The sequence below is a fragment of the Erinaceus europaeus genome, chromosome 16 (assembly GCF_950295315.1).
Source record: "Erinaceus europaeus chromosome 16, mEriEur2.1, whole genome shotgun sequence".
Taxonomy (NCBI): Eukaryota; Metazoa; Chordata; class Mammalia; order Eulipotyphla; family Erinaceidae; genus Erinaceus; species Erinaceus europaeus.
The window spans coordinates 19,833,239-19,856,923 of NC_080177.1; the positions used below are offsets into that span (position 1 = coordinate 19,833,239).

The window sequence follows — 23,685 nt, forward strand, 5'->3', positions numbered from 1 at the left end:
AAAAAGATCTGTGTACACATATGTTCTTGGCAGCACAATTTGTAATAGCCAAAACCTGGAAACAACCCAGGTGTCCAACAACAGATGAGTGGCTGAGCAAGTTGTGGTCCATATACACAATGGAATACTACTCAGCTGTAAAAAATGGTGACTTCACTGTTTTCAGCCGATCTTGGATGGACCTTGAAAAAATCATGTTGAGTGAAATAAGTCAGAAACAGAAGGATGAATATGGGATGATCTCACTCTCAGACCGAAGTTGTAAAACAAGATTAGAAAAGAAAACACAAGTCGAACCTGAAATGGAACTGGAGTATTACACCAAAGTAAAAGACTCTGGGGTGGGTGGGTGGGGAGAATACAGGTCCATGAAAGATGATGAATGACATAGTGGGGGTTGTATTGTTAAATGGGAAACTGGGGAACGTTATGCATGTACAAACTATTGTATTTACTATTGAATGTAAAACATTAATTCCCCAATAAAGAAATAATTTTAAAAAAATACCAAATGTAAGAAGTATTTAGCAACACTCATCTGTACTCTTCTCACTCTCATTGAATTTATGTGGATCTCCCTTTAATAAAGTCTTCTGCTCTCACACCAAAAAAAAAAGAAGAAATTCAACTGATCTACATATTTACATATAAACTAGTAAATTCAAGCTTTTTGGTTAAGTTTTAGGACTTTCTATATAAAAGTCTATGTCAATACAAATAAAGACATTTCTTTCTGATTTGGATGCTTTTTAAATTATGTTTCTCTTCTCTAATTGATCTGGCAAGGAATTCTAGCACTATGTATGTTAAAAGGTGATAGAGTGGACATCCTTATCTTGCTCCTGATCTCTGATTTTTTTTCCCCACTGAGTACACTATTAGCTGTTGCCTTATATAGCCACTTTCATGTTGAGAAATATTCCTTTCGTGGTCTAAGAGGTGGTGCAGTGAATAAAGCATTGGACTCTAAACCATGAGGTCCTGAGTTCAATCCCTGGTAGCACATGTACCAGAATTCATTCTCTCTCTCCTATCTTTCTCATTAATAAACTCTTTTTTAAAAATAAGAAATATTCCTTTATGCCCAGTTAGTCTTTATATTAAAAATCCCCATCTGCAGGGCAGGGGGGAAAGCTTTGCAAGTGTTGAACAGGGCTATAGGTATATCTCTTCTATCTCCCCCGTACCTCTTGATTTCTGGCTGCTTCTATGTAACAAAGATAATAAAAAAAAATTTAAAAAGAAATTATCATTAAATCTTAAGATTTTATACATTCTATTAATGTGGTGCCCTTACTAATTTGCAGATGGTGTGCTGTCCTAGTGCAGTAACTGTGTACGATCCTTTCATTGCATTGTTCAGTGAGGTCTGTTAATTTTTGTCTGAATATCTTTATGTTGATATTTATGAGGGATATTGATTGAGCTATAACTTTTCTTGTAGTGTCCTTCTCTGGTATTAATGCCAGGATAATGCTGGTCTTGTAGAATGAATTTGAAAGACTTTGAGGAGAAGGCTATTTCACCTTCATTTCTGTGATATGTTTTTGCTGAGTGTTGAATTTTAGGTGCTGATACTTTTCCTTTTAGGAAGTTAAAGATGTTTTATCTATTATTTGACATGTACTGTACTAGTTTCAGGTACACAACACAGTGATTTGAATATTTATACATTGTAGTAATTATCCCAGTAAGTCTAGTTAAGATCTGTCAAATGAAATGTGAGTATTGGGCGGGGGTAGATAGCATAATGGTTATGCAAAGAGACTCTTATGCCTGAGGCTCCAAAGTCCCAGGTTCAATCCCCCACACCACCATAAGCCAGAGCTGAGCAGTGCTCTGGAGTTTCTCTCTGTGTCTTTCTCTGCATCTCTCTCAAAAATAAAATAAAGTACTTTAAAAAAAGGAAATGTGACTATTATCAATTTTATTGCTCAAGCTGTATATTTCTTCTCCATGACTTGTTTTATGCCCAGGAGTTTGTTCTTCCTAACCCTCAGCCATTTCACCTCACCTTGGAGATTGCCCCTTTGCTCTCTGTATCCATGAGTATAGGTTTTGTTTTCTTCATATGTTCATCTACTAGATTCCAAATATGTGCATATATGCCATAATAGTCTTTTTTTTAATTGATTTAATGATCGACAAGACTATAAGATAAGATGGGTACAATTCCCACCACCAGAGTTCCATATGCCGTAATAGTCTTTATCTGGCATTTCATGTAACTTAACATCTTGAAGATATACTCATGTTGAAGTCAGGATTTAATTATTTTAATGACTCAGTAGCATCCCTTTGTGTGTGTTACTTTTTTAAATGCATATATCTGCTGATGGACATATAGGTTGTTTCCCCATATTGGGGAAATATGGTAAAATAAATAATGATGCAGTAAACATAGGTGTGCACATACCTTTTTGGGGTTAGCATTTTTGTTTTTCACATAAAAATCCAGAAGTGGAAGAGGCAGAGTGTATGGTATTTTATTTCTTCACTAACATAACATTGGCTTGTAACATTATGTTGGCTTCCATTGCACAGAGTTACACTATTCAATGTCTACTTGTCACATCAAACTCACGTCTTAAAGTCAACTTCCATCGTTCACCATACCACAGATCCCTAAGCCCAATTTCCCCATCTCCCATTCCTTTTGTTAACCACTAATTTGCTTTTATAAAAAAAAATTTTTTGTGTGTAGTTCATTCACTTGTTTCTTTAGGTACCAGATACGAGTGAAATCATATGGTGTCTTAAATTTATTTCATAAAACATAGAACCCTCTAGCTTCTGTTCTATTCCAAATGGCCAAATTTCCTGGTTTTTATACTTGGATAATATTCCATTGTGCATATATACTGCACCTTTTTTTTCTTTCTTTCTTGAGGTAGGGGAGATAGAGATACCTGCTGACTTGTTTCACCACTTCTGAAGCAACCACCCTGCAGGTGGGGAGCCAGAGGCTCGACCCAGGACCCCCTTGTGTGGGTCCTTGCACTTTGTACTATGTGCACTTAACCCACTGTGCTACCGCCCAGCCCCCTACACTGCGCCTTTTTTATCCAGGCATCTGGCAGTGGTCACTGGGTTTGTTTTTGGCTCTTGGCTATTGCTGCAGTGTACATGGGAGGAGGGGCACAACTCTTCAAATTGGTCTGTACTTTTCGGATAAACACTGAAAAGTAGGATAGTAGGATCATATGGACTTTCTATTTGTAATTCTTTTAGGAAATCTCCATATAGCTTTCCATAAGGACTGTCTGTATCTTTTACTTGCCTGTATGCAGTGCACACGAACTTCCATAGTTCCATGTCTCTTTAGCACTTGTGGTTTCTTGCATTTTTTTTTTATCATACAGTTCTCCCTGGTATGAGATGATATTTTATTGCCAATCTGCCTTTCTGTGTTAATGATGACCCCCCCTCCCTGTGCCTGCTGACTGATATATACAGGCCTATGGGGAAATTGTCTACTCGGATGCTCTGACCATTGTTCTGCAGTTATGTTTTATGTGCTTCTTCCTCCAGGAACTCCAAATACACAACTATTAGGTGGCTTCAAGCTGCCGCTCAGTTCACTCACACTCTGTTCATTTTGTCCTAGCATCTTAAATGCTTCATTTTGCATAAATTCAATTACTCTGTCTCCATCCCCATTAACTGTTTCTTCTGAACCCCATCTGGGCATTTTCCTTCCTGGAGATTTGATGTGGACTTCTTTGATTTTTGTTCCCCATGTTTCTAGTTAACACACCAAAACATTCCTCTAGCTTCTTTAGGCATAAAAGATCCAATTGTGTTAACTATTTGACATTCCATTCTAATAATTATATTTTGTTTTTCCGGATCATTTATAATGGGTTTTCTCTCTTTAAAAATATGGTTTGAGTTTTCCTGTGTCTTTTGATGCCTGTTAATTGTTACTGCATGTCAAGTACTGTGTAGGAATTTTCACAAGCAGAAAGCAGAACTGCAAAGTGTGTGTGTGTGTGTGTATGTGTGTGTGTGTCTCCCTCGACCCTGGCAATTTCTCTACCCTATCAAATAAAAGTGAAAAAAGAGTGCTGGGGCCAGGCAGTGAAGCCCCCGTTTGAGTGCACACATTCCAATTCGAAAGGACCCATGTTTAAGTCCCTGGTCCCCACCTCCAGGGGAGAAGATTCACAAGTGGTGAAGTAGCGCTGCTGCAGGTGTCTTTCTCCCCCCTTCTTTCCCCCTTCCCTCTTGGTTTATCTCTATATATCAAACACATACATAAACTTTACTGCTACCAAGAACATAGGTGTACTAACCTCTCCAGATAAGGGCTGTGTGCACGTTCGTTCTTTGGATAGATGCCTAGAAAAGGAATTGCCAGGCCATATGGTAAGTCTAGTTTTAATATTTTTAGGAATCTCCGAGCTGTTTTCCACAGAAGCTGGGCCAATTTACACTCCCCACAATAGTGGTTTTCTTTCTCTCCAGGTCCTCGCCAGCACCTGCTTTCTGCCCTTTCCAATGGAGGCTATTCTCACGGAGGGGGGGGGGAGTGGGTCACAGTGTCTTTGTTTGCATTTCTCTGGTAATGTGAGTTGGAGCATTTATTCATATACTTGTTGGTCATCTGGATATTTCCTTTACTAAAAGGTCTGTTCAGTGCTCTCCTGTCTCCCCATTTCTAATGGGGTTTGTTGTTACTGTTGCTGAGCTTTGAGTTCTTTATATATTGCTTGAGAGCCCTTCCTTTGACGCGTGGAATGTAAATACTCCTCCTCTCCCTACCTCCCCGATTCTATAATGTGTCTTCCTGTTTGACGGTGATTCATTTTGCTGTACAGAAGATTTTCAATTTGGTTTAATCTCATTAGTTTATTATCTTTTTCCCTCTCTCCTCGATGTCAGGCTCAAGTCTCTGAAGACATTTTCAATGCAGATATCTTGTAATGTTCAGCTGATTTTCTATGTGTTTGAGGTTTCTGGTCTAACACCCAAGTCCTTGATCCATTTTGAGCTGACTTTTTTATGCATGGCAATATATGGTGGACTGTTTCATTTCTCTGTATGATGCTACCCAGTTTACCCAACATTGTGTTTTGAAGACTCTCCTTTCTCCATTCAGGGTTCTGGGCCCCTTTGTCATAGACTAACTGTCCATATGTATGACGGTTTCTCTCTGGACTTTGAATTCTTCTCCACTGATCTGTTTCTGTTCCAGTACAATATAGATAGTATTCATTGGGTCGTTCTCTGTTTCTGGGCCTGAGAGCCACAAGAGTGAACATGAAACGCCAGTGGAGGACCAACAGTCTCTAGGACTGAAGGCACTTTATTAGATTTGGTATGGCTTATATAGAGCAAGACTGTGACCAAGAAGCATGAAGTGATCTTTACTTATAACAATATGCTTTTAGTTAAACCTTATAAGTAACTTGTGCTTGTTTATGATCAACCATTATTTTTCTCTGTTCTCAAGGACCTTTTTCACAACAGGAAGGCATCTGTGGCTGACCTCCAGATGGCTAGTAAAGTTCATCCTCTCTGAGGTTTGCCTTCAGAGCGGGACTTCTGTTTGCAGAACCTATTGTTGTGAGTTTTTCAGTCACTGAGAACAGAGCCAGTTTAGGTCAACAGCACTAATGGTCCTATGTTTTCCCCAACAGGATTGATTACAGTAGCCCTGTAAAATATTATAAATCAGGAAGTACAATGCTTCCATGCTTGTTCTTTTTTTTCTTATTAGTTTTTGTAATTCTGGGTCTCTGTGATTCCATGTCAGAATAATTAATTTTATTCCTTTAAATAAGTTGAGATTTAACCCTAATTTGGGATAAAATGTTCATTTTAATTTTTTGAATTCTTCCAATTCGTGAGCATGGGATATTTTTCCATTTCTTTGTGAGTCTTATTTCCTTTGGTAGTGATGGATAGTTTTTTTTTTTAAACTTTTATTTATAGTTTGCTTTTTTTCCCCCTTTTGTTGTCCTTGTTGTTTTGTTGTTGTAGTTATTATTGTTGTTATTGATGTCATCGTTAGGTAGGAGACAGAGCAATGGAGAGAGGAGGGGAAGACAGAGAGGGAGAGAGAAACACAGACACCTGCGGACCTGCTTCACTGCCTGTGACGCAAGCCCCCGGTAGGTGGGGAGCCAGGGGTTCAAACTGAGATTCTTATTCTGGTTCCTGTGCTTTGTGCCATGAGCGCTTAACCCGATGCACTACCCACCCAACCCTAATTCCTTTTTCTTCACACCCTCAGCAACACTTGTTTCAAACCTTTTTCTATTTCTTTTTTTTGCCACCAAAGTTATTTATTTTTTTACCAGAGTACTGATCAGCTCTGGCTTACAGTGGTGTGAGGGATTAAACCTGGGACTTTAGAGCCTCAAGCATGACAGCCTCTTTGCACAACCATTATGCTACCTACACGCCGCCCCCCCCCCCCCCCCCCCGTTTCCTACATTTTCAACGTTGGCCATTCTCACCTGTGTAAGGTGATATCTCATTATGGTTTTATTTTGCATTTCTCTGAAAATGAGTGCTATTGAGCAATTTTCCCACTATATCTGTATGTCATCTGTATGCCTTCTTTGGAGAAGTATGTACTCAGACATTTTGCCCACTTCCTTCTTGGGCTATTTGCTTTTTGTTGAGTTATATTGTTTTCTTCATGTATTTCATTCTCTTTGGTAGCGCCAGAGACTTTGTGCATGCATGATTTCACTGCTCCAGACCAACTTAAAAAATTATCTTTACTTATTAGACAGAGAGGGGAAAGTAGGTGACAGAAAGGGAGGCACTTGCAACACTTCTTCGTTACTCACAAAGCTTTCCCCCTGCAAGTGGGAACTGGGGGCTCTAACCAGGGTCTTTGCACATTATAATGTGCACTCAACCAGGTACACCGCCACCTGGTCTCCAGACTTTTTCAATCAAATAAAGAGGCAGAGAAACTAAGCACCATAGATACCCCAGTGCATAGTATTCCTATATAGTGTCAGTGCTTGGACTTGGGTTGTGTATGTGGCAAGGGAAATATCCCACCCATTGAGCTATCTCTTGGCCTCCTCTCTATGGATTTTAGATAACCAACCCCTTGTCATATGTATGTGCACATCTTTTCCCATTCGATAGCTTGCATTTTTATTTCTGTGCTAACTTCTACTAACATGTAAATTCTTTTTGATTTGATGTCATCCATCATTTGTTCTTGCTTTAAATTTCCCTTGAATGGAGTTCCATCTCCAAATACATCTCTGATGTTGAAGTCCTGGAATGTATCACCTTTATTTTCTATGTGTCTTATGGTTTCAGGTCTAATAATCATTTATTGCATGTCGAATTAACTTTTGTTTGGTGACAGTGATAGTGCAGCTTCATTTCCCTATTGATGGCTGTTCAGTTTCCCCCATGCACTTTACTCTCTCTCGTGTGTGTGTGTGTGTGTGTGTGTGTGTGTGTGTGTGTGTGTGTGTGTGTTTGGCTCCTTTGCTGAATATACAGCAGATCTGTGTTTGACAACTTGACGATTTGGTCATTAAGTTTGCATCTTTTTATTGACCTGTGTATCTTGATCTATCTGCATCCCTGGGATGAATCCCTCTTGGTTTTGAGGAGACCATTCTCTTGCTAAGCTTTTTGCATCTGTGTTTATCACTGGAGATAAATCTGTCTACCATTTTCTTTTCTTGTAGTGTTGTTTTCTGCTTTGGAGAAAGAATAGTGATAGTTGCCTCACAGATGAGTGTTCTTCCCTTATTTTTGAAAGAGTTTGAGCAGAGTGGATGTTTTTCTTTCAAAGTTTTGTAGAATTTACTAATGAAGTTGCCTGGACCAGCGTCTTTAATCCTGAGGAGACTTGGTAATGGATGTGGTTTTTTACTCTGTTGACTGCCCTGTTCAGACTGAGTCCTCATATCTATTGCTTCTAGAATGCACACAGGTGTTCAGGATGTTCCCTTATGGTTCTTTGTCTTTCTGCAATATCAGCTGTGGTGCTGCCTCTTCATTCTTATCACGGCTTTCTTTTTGCCTTAGTGGATCTTGGGGGGAGGGTGGTAGCAATTTTATTTATCCTTTCAAAGGACTAGCTCTTGGTTTTTATTGCACTTACTTGTTTTGTAAGTGGGGAGTCGGGCGGTAGCACAGTGGGTAAAGCGCACGTGGTGCCAAGCACAAAGACATCGTAAGAATCCCGGTTCGAGCCACCGGCTCCCCACCTGCAGGGGAGTCACTTCACAGGCGGTGAAGCAGGTCCGCAGGTGTCTGTCTTTCCCTCCAACAACGACGACATCAATAATAACTAGAACAATAAAACAAGGGCAACAAAAAGGGAATAAATAAATATTTTTTAAAAAAGAATCGTTAAGTGTATGGCAGATTATGAGGTTACAGTAACATCCACCTTTGAGCTATTACTTTATAGTGAAGTCGTTTAGCAAATGTTTCAATCTCAAAATTCTCTTGCATATCTTGACAATCAGCTGGTGCTATATGCAATGATGGAGAGAATGCAGTATTTACAGGTTACCATTCACTAGTGTGTATGTTTGCATATTTTGTCAAATTTGTGACCCTAAGTATTTAGAAATTCTCCCTCCTCCACCAGTGTCATCACTAAAACCAGCACTTAGTGAATACTAAAGTCCAGTGAGGGTAGTTTTTACCCAGTTAAATCCCAATACCATGTGTCTTTTTCTGACTCGCCACTGTATCCCAGGCCCTAGAATGGCTTCTGATATAGACAGCATTCAGTGGGGGCCGGGCAGTGGCATACCTGGTTAAGCACATACATTACCATGTATGCAAAGATGCAGTTTTGAGCCCCAGCAAGAACTCTGGTGGCAAAAACAAAAGCATTCAGTTATAGTAGGCAGTTAATTCAGATAGTTTAAAAGCTCTCCAAACAGATTATCTCAAATGTTAAGATGCCAGACCAAGCCAAGGCAAAACTCTAACAAATAACATTTATTTTTTATTTTACATGTGTTTTTAACAGCCCAAACATCACACTACCTTCAGGGAAAGGTGCTTTTATGCCATTATATTTTAATTTACCACACAGGCATTAAACATTCTCATAAACATGATGAGATGATTTTGCTGGTAAACATTTAAACACACAGACATTGGTTTTCCATATCTCAAGAACATATTTTTTGGTCATAACCAAAGAAATACATCAAAATATGACAACATTGGCTCATTTTGTACAAGCAAATAATATTTAACTCTGCATAGTTGATACAATAAGCAGTGGTAATACATAATATCACCCATCTCATCACCAAGTAACTGGCCACAAAAAAGCCTAACATTCATCTTAACTATGAGATGCTCTATAGATGCAGTTGTGACATAGCCTTAAAATATTGCAGGTGTGCAGCCTTGAATACATGGAAAGAAAAAGTACTAAATCAGTATGTTTTGGTCAACTACAAATGTCATGTTCACATATAACATTCCTAATGTGAAGGCAAATATTCAAATAGAAAAACTCAGTCCAAAAAAAAAAATCTGTGCAAATTGTGAGGAAAACATTGCATTTAAATTTGCACTCTTTGCAAGTTGCAGTACTAGCTCAGTAGAAACACTAACAGGAACAATATTCAGCAGGAAAGAATGGAAATGACCTGTCACTGCTCCATACCTCGAGTTCTCCTGGTGGGCTACACTTCTAACTCATTAGGACTACTACCCTTCTTTCAACAGAGGAGACTGCAGGTATGCTTCAGTCAGTGGTAAGCAGAGGAAGAAACACCTGAATCAGCAACATAGCAGTCAGCAGAGAAACTCTGGATGATTTTAAATATGTTAACAACTGCCTGGAGAGCAGAAGTGCCTAGTAATCGCTGCTGTTTTTTAGACTGAAAACATTTATAAAAATAAAGCTGCCATCTTTCCGTCTAAAGAATGTCAAGAATCCTGGTAGGGATGTTAAAAGCGCTGGGCAGAACCCTGGTTTTCAGTGTGCCGTCTGCCCCACAGGAGAAGAGTCGGTTGCCCTGGGTGATGTCAATCTGCATTACCCCGGCCCCAAGATTCCGAAAGATGGACTGTTTGGCGTGCTCATGTTTAAATGAATGAATCAGCCCATGGCCAGTCAATCTCCAGACCTGGTTTAAAAGTAAAAAATGAAAAGCAACAGTCATTATAGAAGAGAGAGAGAGCAAGAAACACTGCTTTCATTTCTGCCCCCTTGACCTACCAACCACCACCTCATGACCCATTCATTCTGCTTCTCTAACTAGAAATACGATCTGCCCGCTGCCCTTATACTTTCTGTCTTGTAGTTTTATGTCAGCCACGTTGCTAATATGCAGGAAGGCACTGGAGCATATGAATAGTAGCGTCTCATTCCTCTACTGTACAAAACTGTCAGGTGCTGGAGGTTCTAATCAGATAAATCATGTTCAGCAGTGGGAGAGACAGCATAATGGCCATGCAAAAAGTCTTTCATGCCTGAGGCTCCAAAGTACCAAGTTCAATCCCCAGCACGGCTCTGATATAACTTTCTCTCTTGATAAAATAAAACAGCAAAAATAAATAAATTCCATTAATGAAGCTCATAGCCGAGGTTGTTTTTTTTAAATTTTTTTATTAATATCTGAGGCTGCGCCTGGCCTAGTGTGCTTGTGACATGAGATCTTCAGTCTCCCCAGCACGGCTCTGATATAACTTTCTCTCTCAATAAAATAAAACGGCAAAAATAAATAAATTCCATTAATGAAACTCATAGCCGAGGTTTTTTTTTTTTAATTTTTTTTTATTAATATCTGAGGCTGCGCCTGGCCTAGTGTGCTTGTGACACGAGATCTTCAGTCTCCACTGCATGCCCTCTTTGGTCTGGGCAGCAGCGAGCTGCTCCATCCTAACACTCGCACTGACTCACCTTGATGTTGCCTTCTGCGGACCCCGTAGTGAAGTGCTCCTCACAGGGGTCCAGGGCGAGGGCCTTAATCGCCGAGTCGTGTGCCTGGAATGTGTGAAGGAGCTGTCTCTGCCTGATGTCAAAGATGCAGACGTGACCTTTCCTGCCGCCGGAGATTAGAAGCTGCTGTCTTGGTGCATACTGCAGGACCGTGGCTCCGTGGTCGTGGCATGTGAACCCTGAGGAAGGCAAACAATAGAGTCTCTTGTTCAAATGGTTTCTATAGTTTCTGGGGCTTCACTGTTTCTGAATGACTTTGTCAGATAAAGAGGGAAAGACACCACCGCTTCCTTCAGTGAAGTGGAGCCAAGCCCAGGTCTGGGATGTATGTGTGGCAGGGCAGGAGTGCTATCCGGGTGAGTTACCTTGCTGGCTTCCCAATTTGCCATGACAATTCTCAGTCTAGAGAACAGTTAAGTAATATAAATTTGGTGTTACTTTTTTAAAAAAAATATTTCCTTTTGTTGCCCTTGTTTATTGTTGTTGATGTTGTCGCTGTTGGATAGGACAGAGAGAAAGACAGACACCTGCAGACCTGCTTCACCGCTTGTGAAGCGACTCCCTGCAGGTGGGGAGCTGGGGGCTTGAACTGGGGTCCTTACACTGGTCCTTGTGTTTTGGGCCATCTGTGCTTAACCCACTGCACTACCACCCAACTCCCTGGTGTTATTTTTTCTAATCAGATGACCAGGGTATTATCTTATGTAACAACTTGGGTTCAAGCCCCTGGCTCCCACCTGCAGGGGGGAAACGCCATAAGCAGTGTTACAGGTGTTTCTCTTCTATCAAAAAAAAAAAAGGGGGGGGGAATGATTGCAGGAAATGGTGGCCCTGTGCAGGCATCAAACCCCAGCAATATCCCTGGTATAATAAATAGTCAGGTATAAGGAAAAACTTTTTTTTTTCTTTTACCAGAGCACTGCTCAGCTCTGGCTTATGGTGATGTGAACGACTTTGGAGCCTCAGGGACAAGAGTCTCTCTGCATAACCGTTATGTTATTATCTACCCCCACTGCCGGAACAACAATTCTTATCCACAGTTTCAATATGGCGTCACAGGAAGTTTCAACTTTTAAGTCCATAGGGACGGGTTGTGAAGCCCCTGGTTGGGCGCACACATCTCCGAGAGCAAGGACTCAGCTTGAGGCTCCACCTGCAGAGGGGGAGCTTCACGAAGAAAGAAGCAATGCTGCAGGAATCTTTTCCTCTTTCCCAAAAATATTAAACTGTAAGTACAAACAAAGTGGTACTAACCTTAGAAGGAAGGAGTGTGTGGCCAGAGTCAGAAGAAACCCAGCTTAGCAATGCTGCAGTTACAGAAAGTCCCTCACTAAAAATTCTCAACTAAGAAATTGAACTTACACTAATGTGAAAGGGACCCACTGCAGGCAAGGTGTCACCTTTCCCTGCATTTTAATATGCGGCAAGTCTTTTGAGCTTTTAAAAAGTTGTACTTAAATAGACAAAACTGTACATCAGAAGAGGTTTGGTGACACACCTGGTAAAATGCCTGTTACTAATGCTCAGGGATTGGGTTCAAGTACCCGGTCCCCACCTTTAAGGGGAGCTTTACGAGCAGTGAAGCAGGTGCCTTTTCCCCTCCTTCCCTTTCATTTAAAAAAAGCTGCCAGAAGTGGTAGGCTTTTTGTGTATGTAATAGGCCCCAATAAAATATTTCAATAGCATAGTTCTCTTATCATAAAGTTAACTTTTTATTTTTAGATTCAATTATTTTAAATGATTCATATTAACAAGTTTTTTTTTTTTAATTTCTTAAATAGCAGTAGCACACCATATTTTCAGATGTATTTGGGAGGGAGGAGATAGACCCAGGGGTCAGACTTGAAGTCCAACACTATTATCCACTAGGCCACCTCATTTCCAGGTTAAAGTACAACACAGATTATTCTAGACTCACTGGGATTCTGTGATCACACCTATTTACCAAAGTTAGGTAGACTTTTACAATTTCAGTCATTCATTCTAAATGTTTCAAATCAGACACACATTTCTTCATAATATGGGGCTTTGGGCTGGGTGGTGGCACACCTAGTTAAGCAGACAAGTTACCATGTGCAAGGACCTAGGTTTAAGTCCCCAGCTCCGACCTGCAGGGGAGAAGCTTCATGAGTAGTGGAGCACTGCTGCAAGTATCTCTTCTTTTCCCTCAGTTTTATGTCTCTATCCAACTAATATTAAAAAAAAAAAAATCACAACCCTTAACTCACCATGAATGAGGCTGTTTCCAGGAGAGATCAGTGTGTCCCAGAGGCAAACATTTCTTAGAAGGAAACAAATAACAATTATTCTTGGTCCTCACTAGTGGCAAATTGTGCCTTCAAGACAAAACAATTTGACTTGAGATGTGAGTGAACATAAGTTATTTTTCAGCCTGGTTCATGGCACCTGTGTCCAAAAACTTTTGTATAGGGTGGAGGCTAGGACTGTAGATAGGACTTGCAGAAGATTTACCCTTTCCAGACTACGCTGTGGCCTCACCCCCAGCCCTCTCTTTTTCTTACACTCTAGGGAGACAGACATGATTCCCTGAGTAGAAGAAATGTTTCTATACCTAAGGCATAACCGCAACAGGAAAAATTTCATGGGTGCAGAGTATCAAATACTCGACAGCATTAGATATTCAGTAGCTTTAATCATAAGTCACATAGGTTGACAGACCACCATATTAGAAACACTTTACAGTAAGGAAAATATTCTGGGATAAGTAAAAGGGGGCCGGGCAGTGGTACATAAGGACCTGGGTTCGAGCCCTTGCTCCCCACCTGCAGGGGGAATGCTTCATAAGCAGGTCTCCTTCCCTCTCAATTTCTCTGTCCTAGTGAATTAAAAACGGTGGGTTCGTAATATTGGCGCCAAGCCCCAGTGACTAGAGGCAAAACAAGCAAACAACAAAAAGGTGTAGCAGTCTTTCTGGGCTGGAAAATTTTAGTAAGTAGGAGCCCATACTTTCTAATAAGGATGAGTTTTTGCTTCTGTCAACCTACCTGTTGTCATTGGACTGTCCAGATGTGGCAACTAGACTTGATGAGGTAATAAATGCAAAGTCACTTGTGGCTTTACTGTGGCACTGCCAACTCTACAGAAAACAAAGTGCAAGTGCTATTATTTTAAAATTCTTTAAAACATGGCACAGTACAAACTAGTTATGCTAGTAATATACTTATATGCATGAACTAAGAATAGTTTTTAGAAAGTCTATAGTAAAGAATGTTAAGAGGTTTAATGTATGGAAACACCAAACAAATCCTAAGAGTGGCACCACTAAATTCCTCTACTTCAAACTGCTATACAAAGCTATCACCTAAAAGTATGATACTGAAGTTAAAAAAAAAATGGAACACTGGACTACAACTGAGAATTCATAAATAAAGCAATTTTTTGTAAATTGACACTTCCCCAGTCTAGTGTGTGTGTGGGGGGGCTCATACCATGCACAAAAGTTGACTCAGACTTGAATATTAGGCCTGAAACTCTAAAAGAACATAGGTAATATACTTCTGATATTGGGGGACAGGCGGTAGTGCGCAAGGACCAGTGTAAGGATCCCAGTTTGAGGCCCCGGCTCCCCCAGCTGCAGGAGTTTGCTTCACAGGCAGTGAAGCAGATCTGCAGGTGTCTGTCTTCCCACCCTATCTAACAACAAGGGCAACAAAAGGGAAAAATAGCCTTCAGGAGCAGTGAATTCGTAGTGCAGGCACAGAGCCCCAATAGTAACCCTGGAGCCAAGAGAAAAAAATATATATACTTCTGATACATCTTCAGGAATTCAGCTTCAATGACAAGGGAAGCAAAAATAAGCAAACGGAACTTCTTTGAATTGAAAAGCTATTATACAACAGAGGACCTGATCATTAGAACAGAGAAACCTACTGAATGAGAAAGTATTTCCACATCATAAATAGGCTAATATTCAAGATGCCATAAGCAACAAAACAATTCTATTAAAAATGGGGGAGAGGGTGGGAGATATAATGGTTATGGAAACACTCAAATTTTAGAGTCCCCAAGTCCCAGGTTCAATCCCCCACACTACCACAAGCCAGAGCTAAACAGGGTTATGGGGGGGTGGGAGGCAGGGCACAGAAAGAAACACACATTTCCCAAAGACCTATAGAATTCTAAAATTCATGTTAAAAGTATCAGAAAAATGCAAAACCATTATGAAGCATCACTTGTGAGAATAACCCATATTATTATAAAAAGGCCAGATAAGGGCTGTGAAATAGTTCACTTAGTTCCTCACATGTGGTAATATGTTCACTTTACTAAGTTCAAGTACTTAGGTACCATGTGGGGGCATCACAGACAAGCAGTGAAGCAATACTATGGTATTTCCTCCTCTGTCACCCACTAATAGGAGTTTACCAGGAGCAATGCAACGGTGCAGCCATGGAGTCCAGGTAGCAGAGACCAACACAACAATGCTGGCAAGGGTGTGGAGAAAAAGGAAGCCTTGTACACTGCCGGGAATAAAACTCATCTAGCCCCTATGGAAAAGTGTGTGGAGGTTTTTCAAGATGATTTTATCCAGAAATTCCAACCTAGACAGCTGCTCCCTGACAAGTACTAATCCAAAAAGAGATGCCTGTGTTCACTACAGCACTGTTTACAATAGTCAAGATATGGAAGCAACACATGTTTCAAATGAGATGAGTGGTATACATCCACAATGGAATATTAGTCTGATACAGAAAAAACATGAAACCTTGCTATTTGACACATGGAGAGAAGTGGAAGAGTCATACTGAGTGAAATATCAAAAGAAGAAAGACAAATACTAAATAGTTACATGGGAAATAAAACAAGGGAACAAAGTCAGATGAAAACAAGCCCTTAGTATCTGACCACAGGCCTGAAGTTAGCATACACTTGGAGCTGTATGAACTAAACTTCAAAAACATATGCGGCCTTGTAAACCAACATTACACCTCAACAGGACATTAAAAAAATAGAGTAGTGGTCTGGGAGGTGGCGTAGTGATCCCGAGTTCGATCCCCGGCAACACGTGCCAGAGTGATGTCTGGTTCTTTCTCTCCTCCTGTCTTTCTCATTAATAAATAAAATCTTTACTATCATTTATTCTAATTTTTTAAAAGATTAGATGTCATTTGCATATTATTTAACTAACATTCAGTATTTTTTTTTTAAACTGGACAAGTTCTAAAGACAGAATTAAAGGACTATTTTTTTCCAGATTATGTAACAAAGGAATAGGCTATCAAAGTACATTAGTAACCCTTTACTTATATCTAGGATACAATTTTATGTCTGTGAAATGCATTTAACCAACTGTAAAGAGTAGTATGAATCACTGTAAACAACCACCTCTTGCAGAGAAAATCTGAACAACACACCCCAGTCTTTTTAGAATTTTTTTAAATTGAGGTAATTACGTTGGTTTACGTGCTTTCATGTGTCTTATTATATTTTATTCCTGATCTGGAATAAACTGCTCACCTCTGGTTTGTTGGTACTGAAGTCGGGACCTCAGGCATGTTACCACTTGTGTCATCTGTCTGGACCAAGAGCAGTCATAACCGAGCCATTCTCTCTCTAAATTGTGTGTCATCATACATCATGCTGCCCCCAAGGTCTCCCTCTCCCTCACTGGCATCCACTGAGCATGCCCATCTAGTCTTAGACACCGTGTGAAAAGCTTGAGTTAAATTTTGCTTTCTATCAAAAATATAACCATCTAACATCCTTACCAATTCTGTACTTCTGTCCCCACCACCAGATGAAGAGCCTTAGCAATAATAAAAACAAGGGCAAGGGGGATAGTATAATGGTTATGCCAAGGACCCAGGTTCAACCCCCAGCACTGTCGGAAATCACTTGCTAAGCCAGGTACTTGCTGGATCAGGTGGATGGCCAGAGACTTGGAGGTGAGGACCCACTACCAAGTGAAGACACACTTATCTCCATCACCAAGGATTTTCATGCACTTTGGATGACTGAATTAAATAGGTCCCTAGGGTTGGTTATGCTTTAATTTAGTAAGAAAACTGCTGCTGTACTGCTGTACCGTGAAAAACAAGACTGTTTGTTTTTCAGGCCAGTTCCATCTAAAACTGGGGCACTGGCAGTAGCTCTGCTGTTGGCAGAGCTGTCGTTTCCCCACCAGATGTGCCAGTGGGGTTCAGAAAGAAAAGCCCTCCCCACGCAATACGGCCTCTGTCAGTGCTCTGGGGATGGCGAGTGCTACTTACCATGTAAGGTTTCGGATTCGATGCAGTCTGGTTCACTTGATAAATACTCAGGAAACCTTCTCCGTCAGCAACACCGCACTGTAAGAATGTTAAGCAAAACTTCTGAGCGTCTGTACCAAAGGCAGACACACACACTCCACTAAGACAGATGCTGAAGTCACCAAAAGGTCTAGTGTTACAACTGTCCTACCACCTTCTACCAGCTTCCCACCTCTACTGTGTTTTTGCCTCCCAGTTCCTGCAAACAGAATGACTTTTGGTAAGAAACTTAAAGGGCTTCTCTCAGGTGCTTCAAGGTCTATGACACATTCAGCAGAAGCAATTCTGAGCCTTCATAAGAGTATTTAGCATCTCTACATGGATGATTAATCAATATACAACTTTGTGTATTTATACTCTAATTGGGAGACTCAGCAGCAAATACACAGACACCAGCAGACTGTCTGCCCATGGTCATTAAATTTGCTTTCAGATTTTTTTTTTTTACAGTTGATCAGAAGGGGGTCAGTGAGACACACACATCGTATCCTGAGCTGAAATAGTGTCGAGTGTGTGTCCCTCAACATGCTGTGTTGACTAGCCATCTACTCCTAAATATTACTGATTTATTTTCTGACAAATTTGGCAGGGCCTCAAGAACTAACCTTGTTGCCTTGTGAATTAAAATATAATCTGGTAACCCTTGCATTTCCAGCTTGGCGGAAGCAAACAAGTTGCTGTGGTCGTGTCCATTCAAACATTCGCACACTGCCGTCCTGAGCACCTGTGAGATCTGAACCACCAGGAGAAAAAAGGCTTTGTTATCTGAGGCTTCAAAATCCCAGCACTACCACAAGTCAGAGTTGAGCAGGGCTTTGGTTTGGTTTTTTTTTTTTTTTAAAAAAAAGCACCAATATTTCATCAATAAACTTCAAAATGCAAGAGGCCACTTCGATCATAAAAGACTTACAGTATTGATGAACTGGGTGAGAGGTCATCCGCTTAACATTATGTAGATTCCTTTTCATAAGCTTTAAAAAAAAAAAGTGATGCAAGCATTTATTGTGTGTCACAGAAGTGAAGAGACAGAGCCAGTTCTAATCCTGATAACATTAACTTCCTTATAACTGGATTATTATAGAAGTAAAAGCTGCTATAGATTTCTTGAACCACCCAGTACACAGAAGCATAGTTAATAGTGCAGCCCTAGCCCATGTGAATTGTGAGGACACCCAGAAGCTACGTCAAGTGCAGGGTGGGGACCATCTGGCCCCAGCAAAGTAACTGCAGGCAGGACATAACAGCATTGTTAATTTGTAAGCTGATAATTTTGTATGGCCCCAGCAGCAGCAGCAAAAAAAAAAAAGGCTCCCCATCCCCGAGCTACAGGCCAGCCTTCTAGAAGTACCTTCAGATAAGAAAAGAGCCTCTACCCGCTTCACCTATAAGGACTAACAATGTTACAGAAGGTCCAGCAGGAGGCAGAGTGCATGTCATGTGTGAGGTCCTGGCTTTGATCCTGGCACCGTGTGGGGCAACAGGGACCCCATGGAAGGTGGAGTGGTGTCTCAAGTACACAGAACTGAAAAAGTGGGGCAGGAAGATAGATTACTTGGTGGCATCACACATGCAGGAAATGTGGCCCAGCACATACAGGAAAGAAAGTTTCTGCTGGGGCAGAGGAAAAAGCATAGTGGTGATACAAAAACTCTCATGCCGGAGGCTCCAAAGCCCTAGGGTAAATCTCCCACACCACCACCAGCCAGAGCTGAGCAGTGCTTCGGTAAAAAAATGTCTACGTATAAACATCTATATTTATATTGATAGGAATTCCTCTTTGACTCTGCCTCTGTTTACTCATCTAGAAAATTATAATGAGGAATAAGATGAATACCTAGCACCTACCCAGCACCTAAGGGGGGCTGGTGTGAGAAAAAACACACAACTGGCCCAAGGAAACCCAGGTGATTAGCTGTTGTTAAGGTGGTGTGTGCACTAACTCGTCATTGTCCCTGCTCCTATTTTCTGAGGGAGTCAACATGCAGAAAGCCTACTATTACTGTATAACATACCACACTGGCTCCAGTGCTGGTCTGGCCACTGCCCAGCCATGGCAGGGAGGACATCGGATGCACCTGACTTGCTGAATGAGACATCGTACTGGGCTGATACAGAGTTGTAGTAGAACCACGATAGTCAATATCATCTGAACTGTGAGAAACATTCACACAGCACTATGTTAGCTTTGTTTTTTCTTGATATAAATTCCAGCTATAGTACTTCTTATGAGTATTTACTATTTTTAATGAACTGTGGATACCTGAGGGGGAAAAAGCCTAGGGACCAATCCTAGTAACTTTTAGTTGATTCCATCTAGAAGACAACTTCACTACTACTGTATAAACTGAAGTAAAATTTGTTTTATCATGTATAAAAAAATATTTCTATGTTTGTTTCTATACTTCCTAAAGATAATTTTTAAATTTATACATCATTGGGAATCGGGCGGTAGCACAGCGGGTTAAGTGCACGTGGCATAAGGATCCCGGTTCGAGTCCCTGTCTCCCCAGCTGCAGGGGAGTCGCTTCACAAGCGGTGAAGCAGGTCTGCAGGTGTCTATCTTTCTCTCCCCCTCTGTCCTATCCAGTAACGACGACATCAACAATAATAAAACAAGGAATCAATATTTTTAAAAAATAAAATAAATTTACACATAATTATATAATACAAAAGTGATAATTTTATGAGTTATATACATGGTTATGTCTGCACTGAAGTATGATTTTGAAATGTATACTGAAAAAATAGAAAATGTATCATGGCACCATTCCCAAGCACAAGTGTTTAAAGGAAAGTCAGAGGGCAGGCAAATATAGAGAACGCCCCCTAGTGGGCAAGTTTTGTCAACACACTCCTGATTGGTGTACTTTATTATAAAGTGGTCTGCATTTCTGCCATTAATAAGACATTCTGGGGACCAGGCAGTGCTACAGGTGGTTGAGCACACACATTACCATGTGTGAAAGGACTCAGATTTAAGCCCCTGCTCCTCACCTGACTCCATCCTATCAAAAACTGAAAAATGGACACTGGGAGCCATCAAACCCCAGCAGCTAAAAAGGAAAAATGCTTATAAGGAAATAAGTCATACTTACTGAGTAATTTTCAGTGTTTTTTTTTTTCCTTATTAGTCTAATATTTGTGTATACTGCTTCTTGCTTTAACTATCTAGATCAGGTAGACACCAAAGTGGGAGTTGTTAGCACTAGACTGTGGCCTTTGAGATTATTCTGACTCGATCATTACAAAAAGTTTAGATTTAATGGAAAAGTGTGAGTCATTTTTTTTCCACTGACATTGCATTGTCAGCTAAACCACTTATGCTTGTCTTCTACCCAAATGAAAGAAGAAAGATGCATATACTTTTCAAGATAATTCAAAGCATACACATTGCCGCTTAATTGGGTTCTTTTTGAAATAACTACATAACACAGACCTTTTGGATTCCCTGTCAAATTCTTCTCCAATCCATATATATGGCTGGCAGGCCAGCAGAGAAGTAACGTCAAGTTCTTGTACATCATGTGTTGATGCCAAAACAATTTCATTAGAATTTGCCTGTAAGGTGAAAGCAGAGTCAGTAACTGAAGTTCATGTCACTAAAGCTAAGTACATTCTTTATATTATCATGACTAAGGCTTTTACCTTGTTGACAGAGAATGCCATGATCATATCTGATTCCTTATGAATGATCTTTGCTTTTCCACCTGGATAACCCATGTCAGCTTCAACCTACAAAACATTTGTCAGCAGTTTACTTTTTTGCAGCAAAGTTCCAAGTGGAGATATGCACATCTTAGGAAAGGAGAAGAAAATGTAGCAGCAGCGGCAGACACAATAGGTACCAGTAATTTCAGTGTACTGAAAATTAGCTTAAATTTTCTGATGCCCTGTAAGATCTCCAATTAGAAAGATTGCCATTGTGACTGCAGAACACTGATTCACTATTACGAAAGACCGCTAACACAGGCTTCATTAGTAATGTCTTTTCTAAAAGTATGCAAAAGTTATGCAGTAATATATATACAGAGGGGAAAGTAAGAGGAAGGAGCTGAAGTGAAATGAAGCATCTTAAATAAGGATCATAGGGAAAGTTGGAAAGAAGAATTAGACTGAGAGACTGATGGCGAAAGTGCAAAGGCGATGGGGGAAGAATCAAGGAGAAAGGAAAATTAAATTATCAGGAAAATGAAAATCAAAACCAAAATGAGCTATCATTGTACATCTGTGAGGAAGGAACTCGCATACATTCTTGATGGGAATGTAGACTCATCACCTCAAGAGAAAACAGTTTGGAGATTTCTTAAATTGTAAATGGAACTATCATAAGAATCGGCAATACCATTCAAGGCATTGAACCAAAAGATATGAAAACACTGATTTGAAAGCTTTGTTGTATCTCCAATTCATAGTAGACAGAATATAGAGTCAACTTAAAATTATCTGTTGAATGACTGGATAACCAAAGTAACTAATTGAAAACATAATAAAAGTAACTTTTAGACTCTGATAAGTATTGTAGTGGGCTGGGAATATAGCTTAGCACAGGCCCCACATGTCTGAGGTCCTGAGTTTGATCCCCAGCACCAAAAAATAAAGTGATGGGGAGGAGCATTGACTGTAACAGCACTGGAACTTCGTGGCAGGAGCGGGGAGATAAATTGGTGTGAGCTATATATTTCCAAATGTGTACAGCTGTGTAAGGCTAATCAGTAAACTCTGATTTAAGCATGGTGGTTGGACTCTCCTTCGAAAACAGAGTGAAATGGAAAACAGAACAGGAAGAATGAGCTAGTCTTGTAGAACATCTCCTACCTACTCTGCCACTGAGAGTGGGAGCATGCATGCTCGAATGAGCTGGCTATTGGGCAGGCCATGGTTAGTACAGACATGAGAGGTTAGCTTCTTGACCATGAAGAACAAGCTAAACACAACAGGGTGGGACACTACCTTGATGTGGAAATCTTCTGCTGTGGAGTTGTGTTTGACCTGCTCCACATGTTCTTCTACCAACTAGGTAACACCACACCGTCACAAACACAAAACACATGCATGAAACAAAATTGTAAAGAGAATGGAAAAAAAATCAAACTGAAATGGCCATTCCGTCACTTAAAAGATGGTAAACATGAATTTTCAAGCTTTCCCTTCAAAATCATAGTTAAAATTTAATAAGCAGACTCATTCTATACTATACAGGCTTCTATCTCCATATTTTGTTTAAAAACATAAATAAAAATAATTTAGGCTTAAACAGAGATACTGACATAATTATTTCACTCTTACTCATAATGAATAGATCCATCAAGAGATTCAGGGATTAAAACTCACGTTGACCAATCACTCTTACTGAATGGGTAGTTTAAAAAATTTTTTTCAATAAAAAGAAAATTTTGGTAGCCAATGAGGTGGCACAGTGACTTGGGCTCTCAAGTTTGAGTCCTACTATAGCATATACCCAAGTAGTTCCCGCTCTAGTAAATAAAACTTTAAAAATAATTTTGGGGATTGGAATGATAACTCAGCTATATAGTATACTTTATTATATTCTTGACCCAGGTTCCAGCCTCGGTTTTATTTCCCCTAACACATCCTACATCGATAGCTTCTATGCCATTAATTGTGTATATGTATGAAAAGGCATGGCATATTTTTCTATACAAAAATGTGTCATGACTTTTCCAACCATAAATATATGTTCATTCCTCATCTATTTCTATTGCTTGAAAGTCCTATGTTCTTTTGCTGTGAATCTCCTGGGCTTAAAAAATCTTTTTGCGGGCGGGAGTAGATAGCATAATGGTTATGCAAAGAGACTGTCATGCCTGAGGTCCCAGGGTCAATCCCCCCCAGTACAACAAGCCAGAGCTGAGCAGTACTCTGGTGTTCCTCTCTGTGTCTTTCTCTCTTCATCTCAAAAATAAATAATTTAAAAAAATCTTTATTGTGGTCAGCAAAATAGCTGTTAGATAATATGCTGCTTTGCTATGCACACTATCCAGGTCAAGGCCAGCCCCACCACACAGTCTCTTAAAAAAAAAAAAAAAAAAAAAAGATTTTTTTTTATTTATTTGCTGCCAGTTTTTTTTTTTTTTCATCCTTTGTAAAACTTCAGGTAGACCACAGCACTACCCCACATTTGTGGTGTGTCCATGTAGCACCAGGGCTTGCACCTGACAATACATGTGCTCTGCTGTCCAAACTATCTCTGGGCCTAGCTCTTCCACTTCAAAATGATTTTAAAGGGCGATGCTGCATTTTATTTCAATGGCATTCAGTGACTAGTCTAGGGTACACACTACTATGCTCCCAAAACCATTCATCACAGTGTTTACTACATGTAAAATCCCAGTGGCAAGTATTATGAATGTCCAACTCTCACTGGATTCTGCATGATGTATCAAGTAACCCATGTTGTCCCATTGCTCTGAAATGAAACTTATAGTTCACAACTGAAATTCACAACTGTCTACTGAACTATGATGTATGCCCAGCAAAGAAAATCAA

General features: G+C 40.2%; 1 protein-coding gene across 4 annotated transcripts in view; it reads right to left on the bottom strand.

Annotated features, from left to right (window-relative positions):
- Nucleotides 1–8,926: 8,926 nt before the first annotated feature.
- The window catches only part of DMXL2 (Dmx like 2), a 99,533-nt gene continuing 84,774 nt past the window's right edge, over nucleotides 8,927–23,685 (bottom strand). For 2 of the 4 annotated variants that reach the window (XM_060174670.1, XM_060174669.1), the window contains exons 28-38: nucleotides 22,129–22,191; nucleotides 20,824–20,910; nucleotides 20,615–20,736; nucleotides 19,191–19,329; nucleotides 18,089–18,149; nucleotides 17,784–17,911; nucleotides 17,140–17,217; nucleotides 13,915–14,006; nucleotides 13,138–13,190; nucleotides 10,871–11,088; nucleotides 8,927–10,094 (exon numbers count right to left, since the gene is read on the bottom strand). In XM_060174670.1, the coding sequence (XP_060030653.1) occupies nucleotides 9,885–10,094; nucleotides 10,871–11,088; nucleotides 13,138–13,190; nucleotides 13,915–14,006; nucleotides 17,140–17,217; nucleotides 17,784–17,911; nucleotides 18,089–18,149; nucleotides 19,191–19,329; nucleotides 20,615–20,736; nucleotides 20,824–20,910; nucleotides 22,129–22,191 (1,251 nt within the window). In that variant the 3' untranslated portion in view covers nucleotides 8,927–9,884. The remainder of the gene's footprint in view (nucleotides 10,095–10,870; nucleotides 11,089–13,137; nucleotides 13,191–13,914; nucleotides 14,007–17,139; nucleotides 17,218–17,783; nucleotides 17,912–18,088; nucleotides 18,150–19,190; nucleotides 19,330–20,614; nucleotides 20,737–20,823; nucleotides 20,911–22,128; nucleotides 22,192–23,685) is intronic. The other 2 variants (XM_060174672.1, XM_060174671.1) reach the window with 1 other exon arrangement.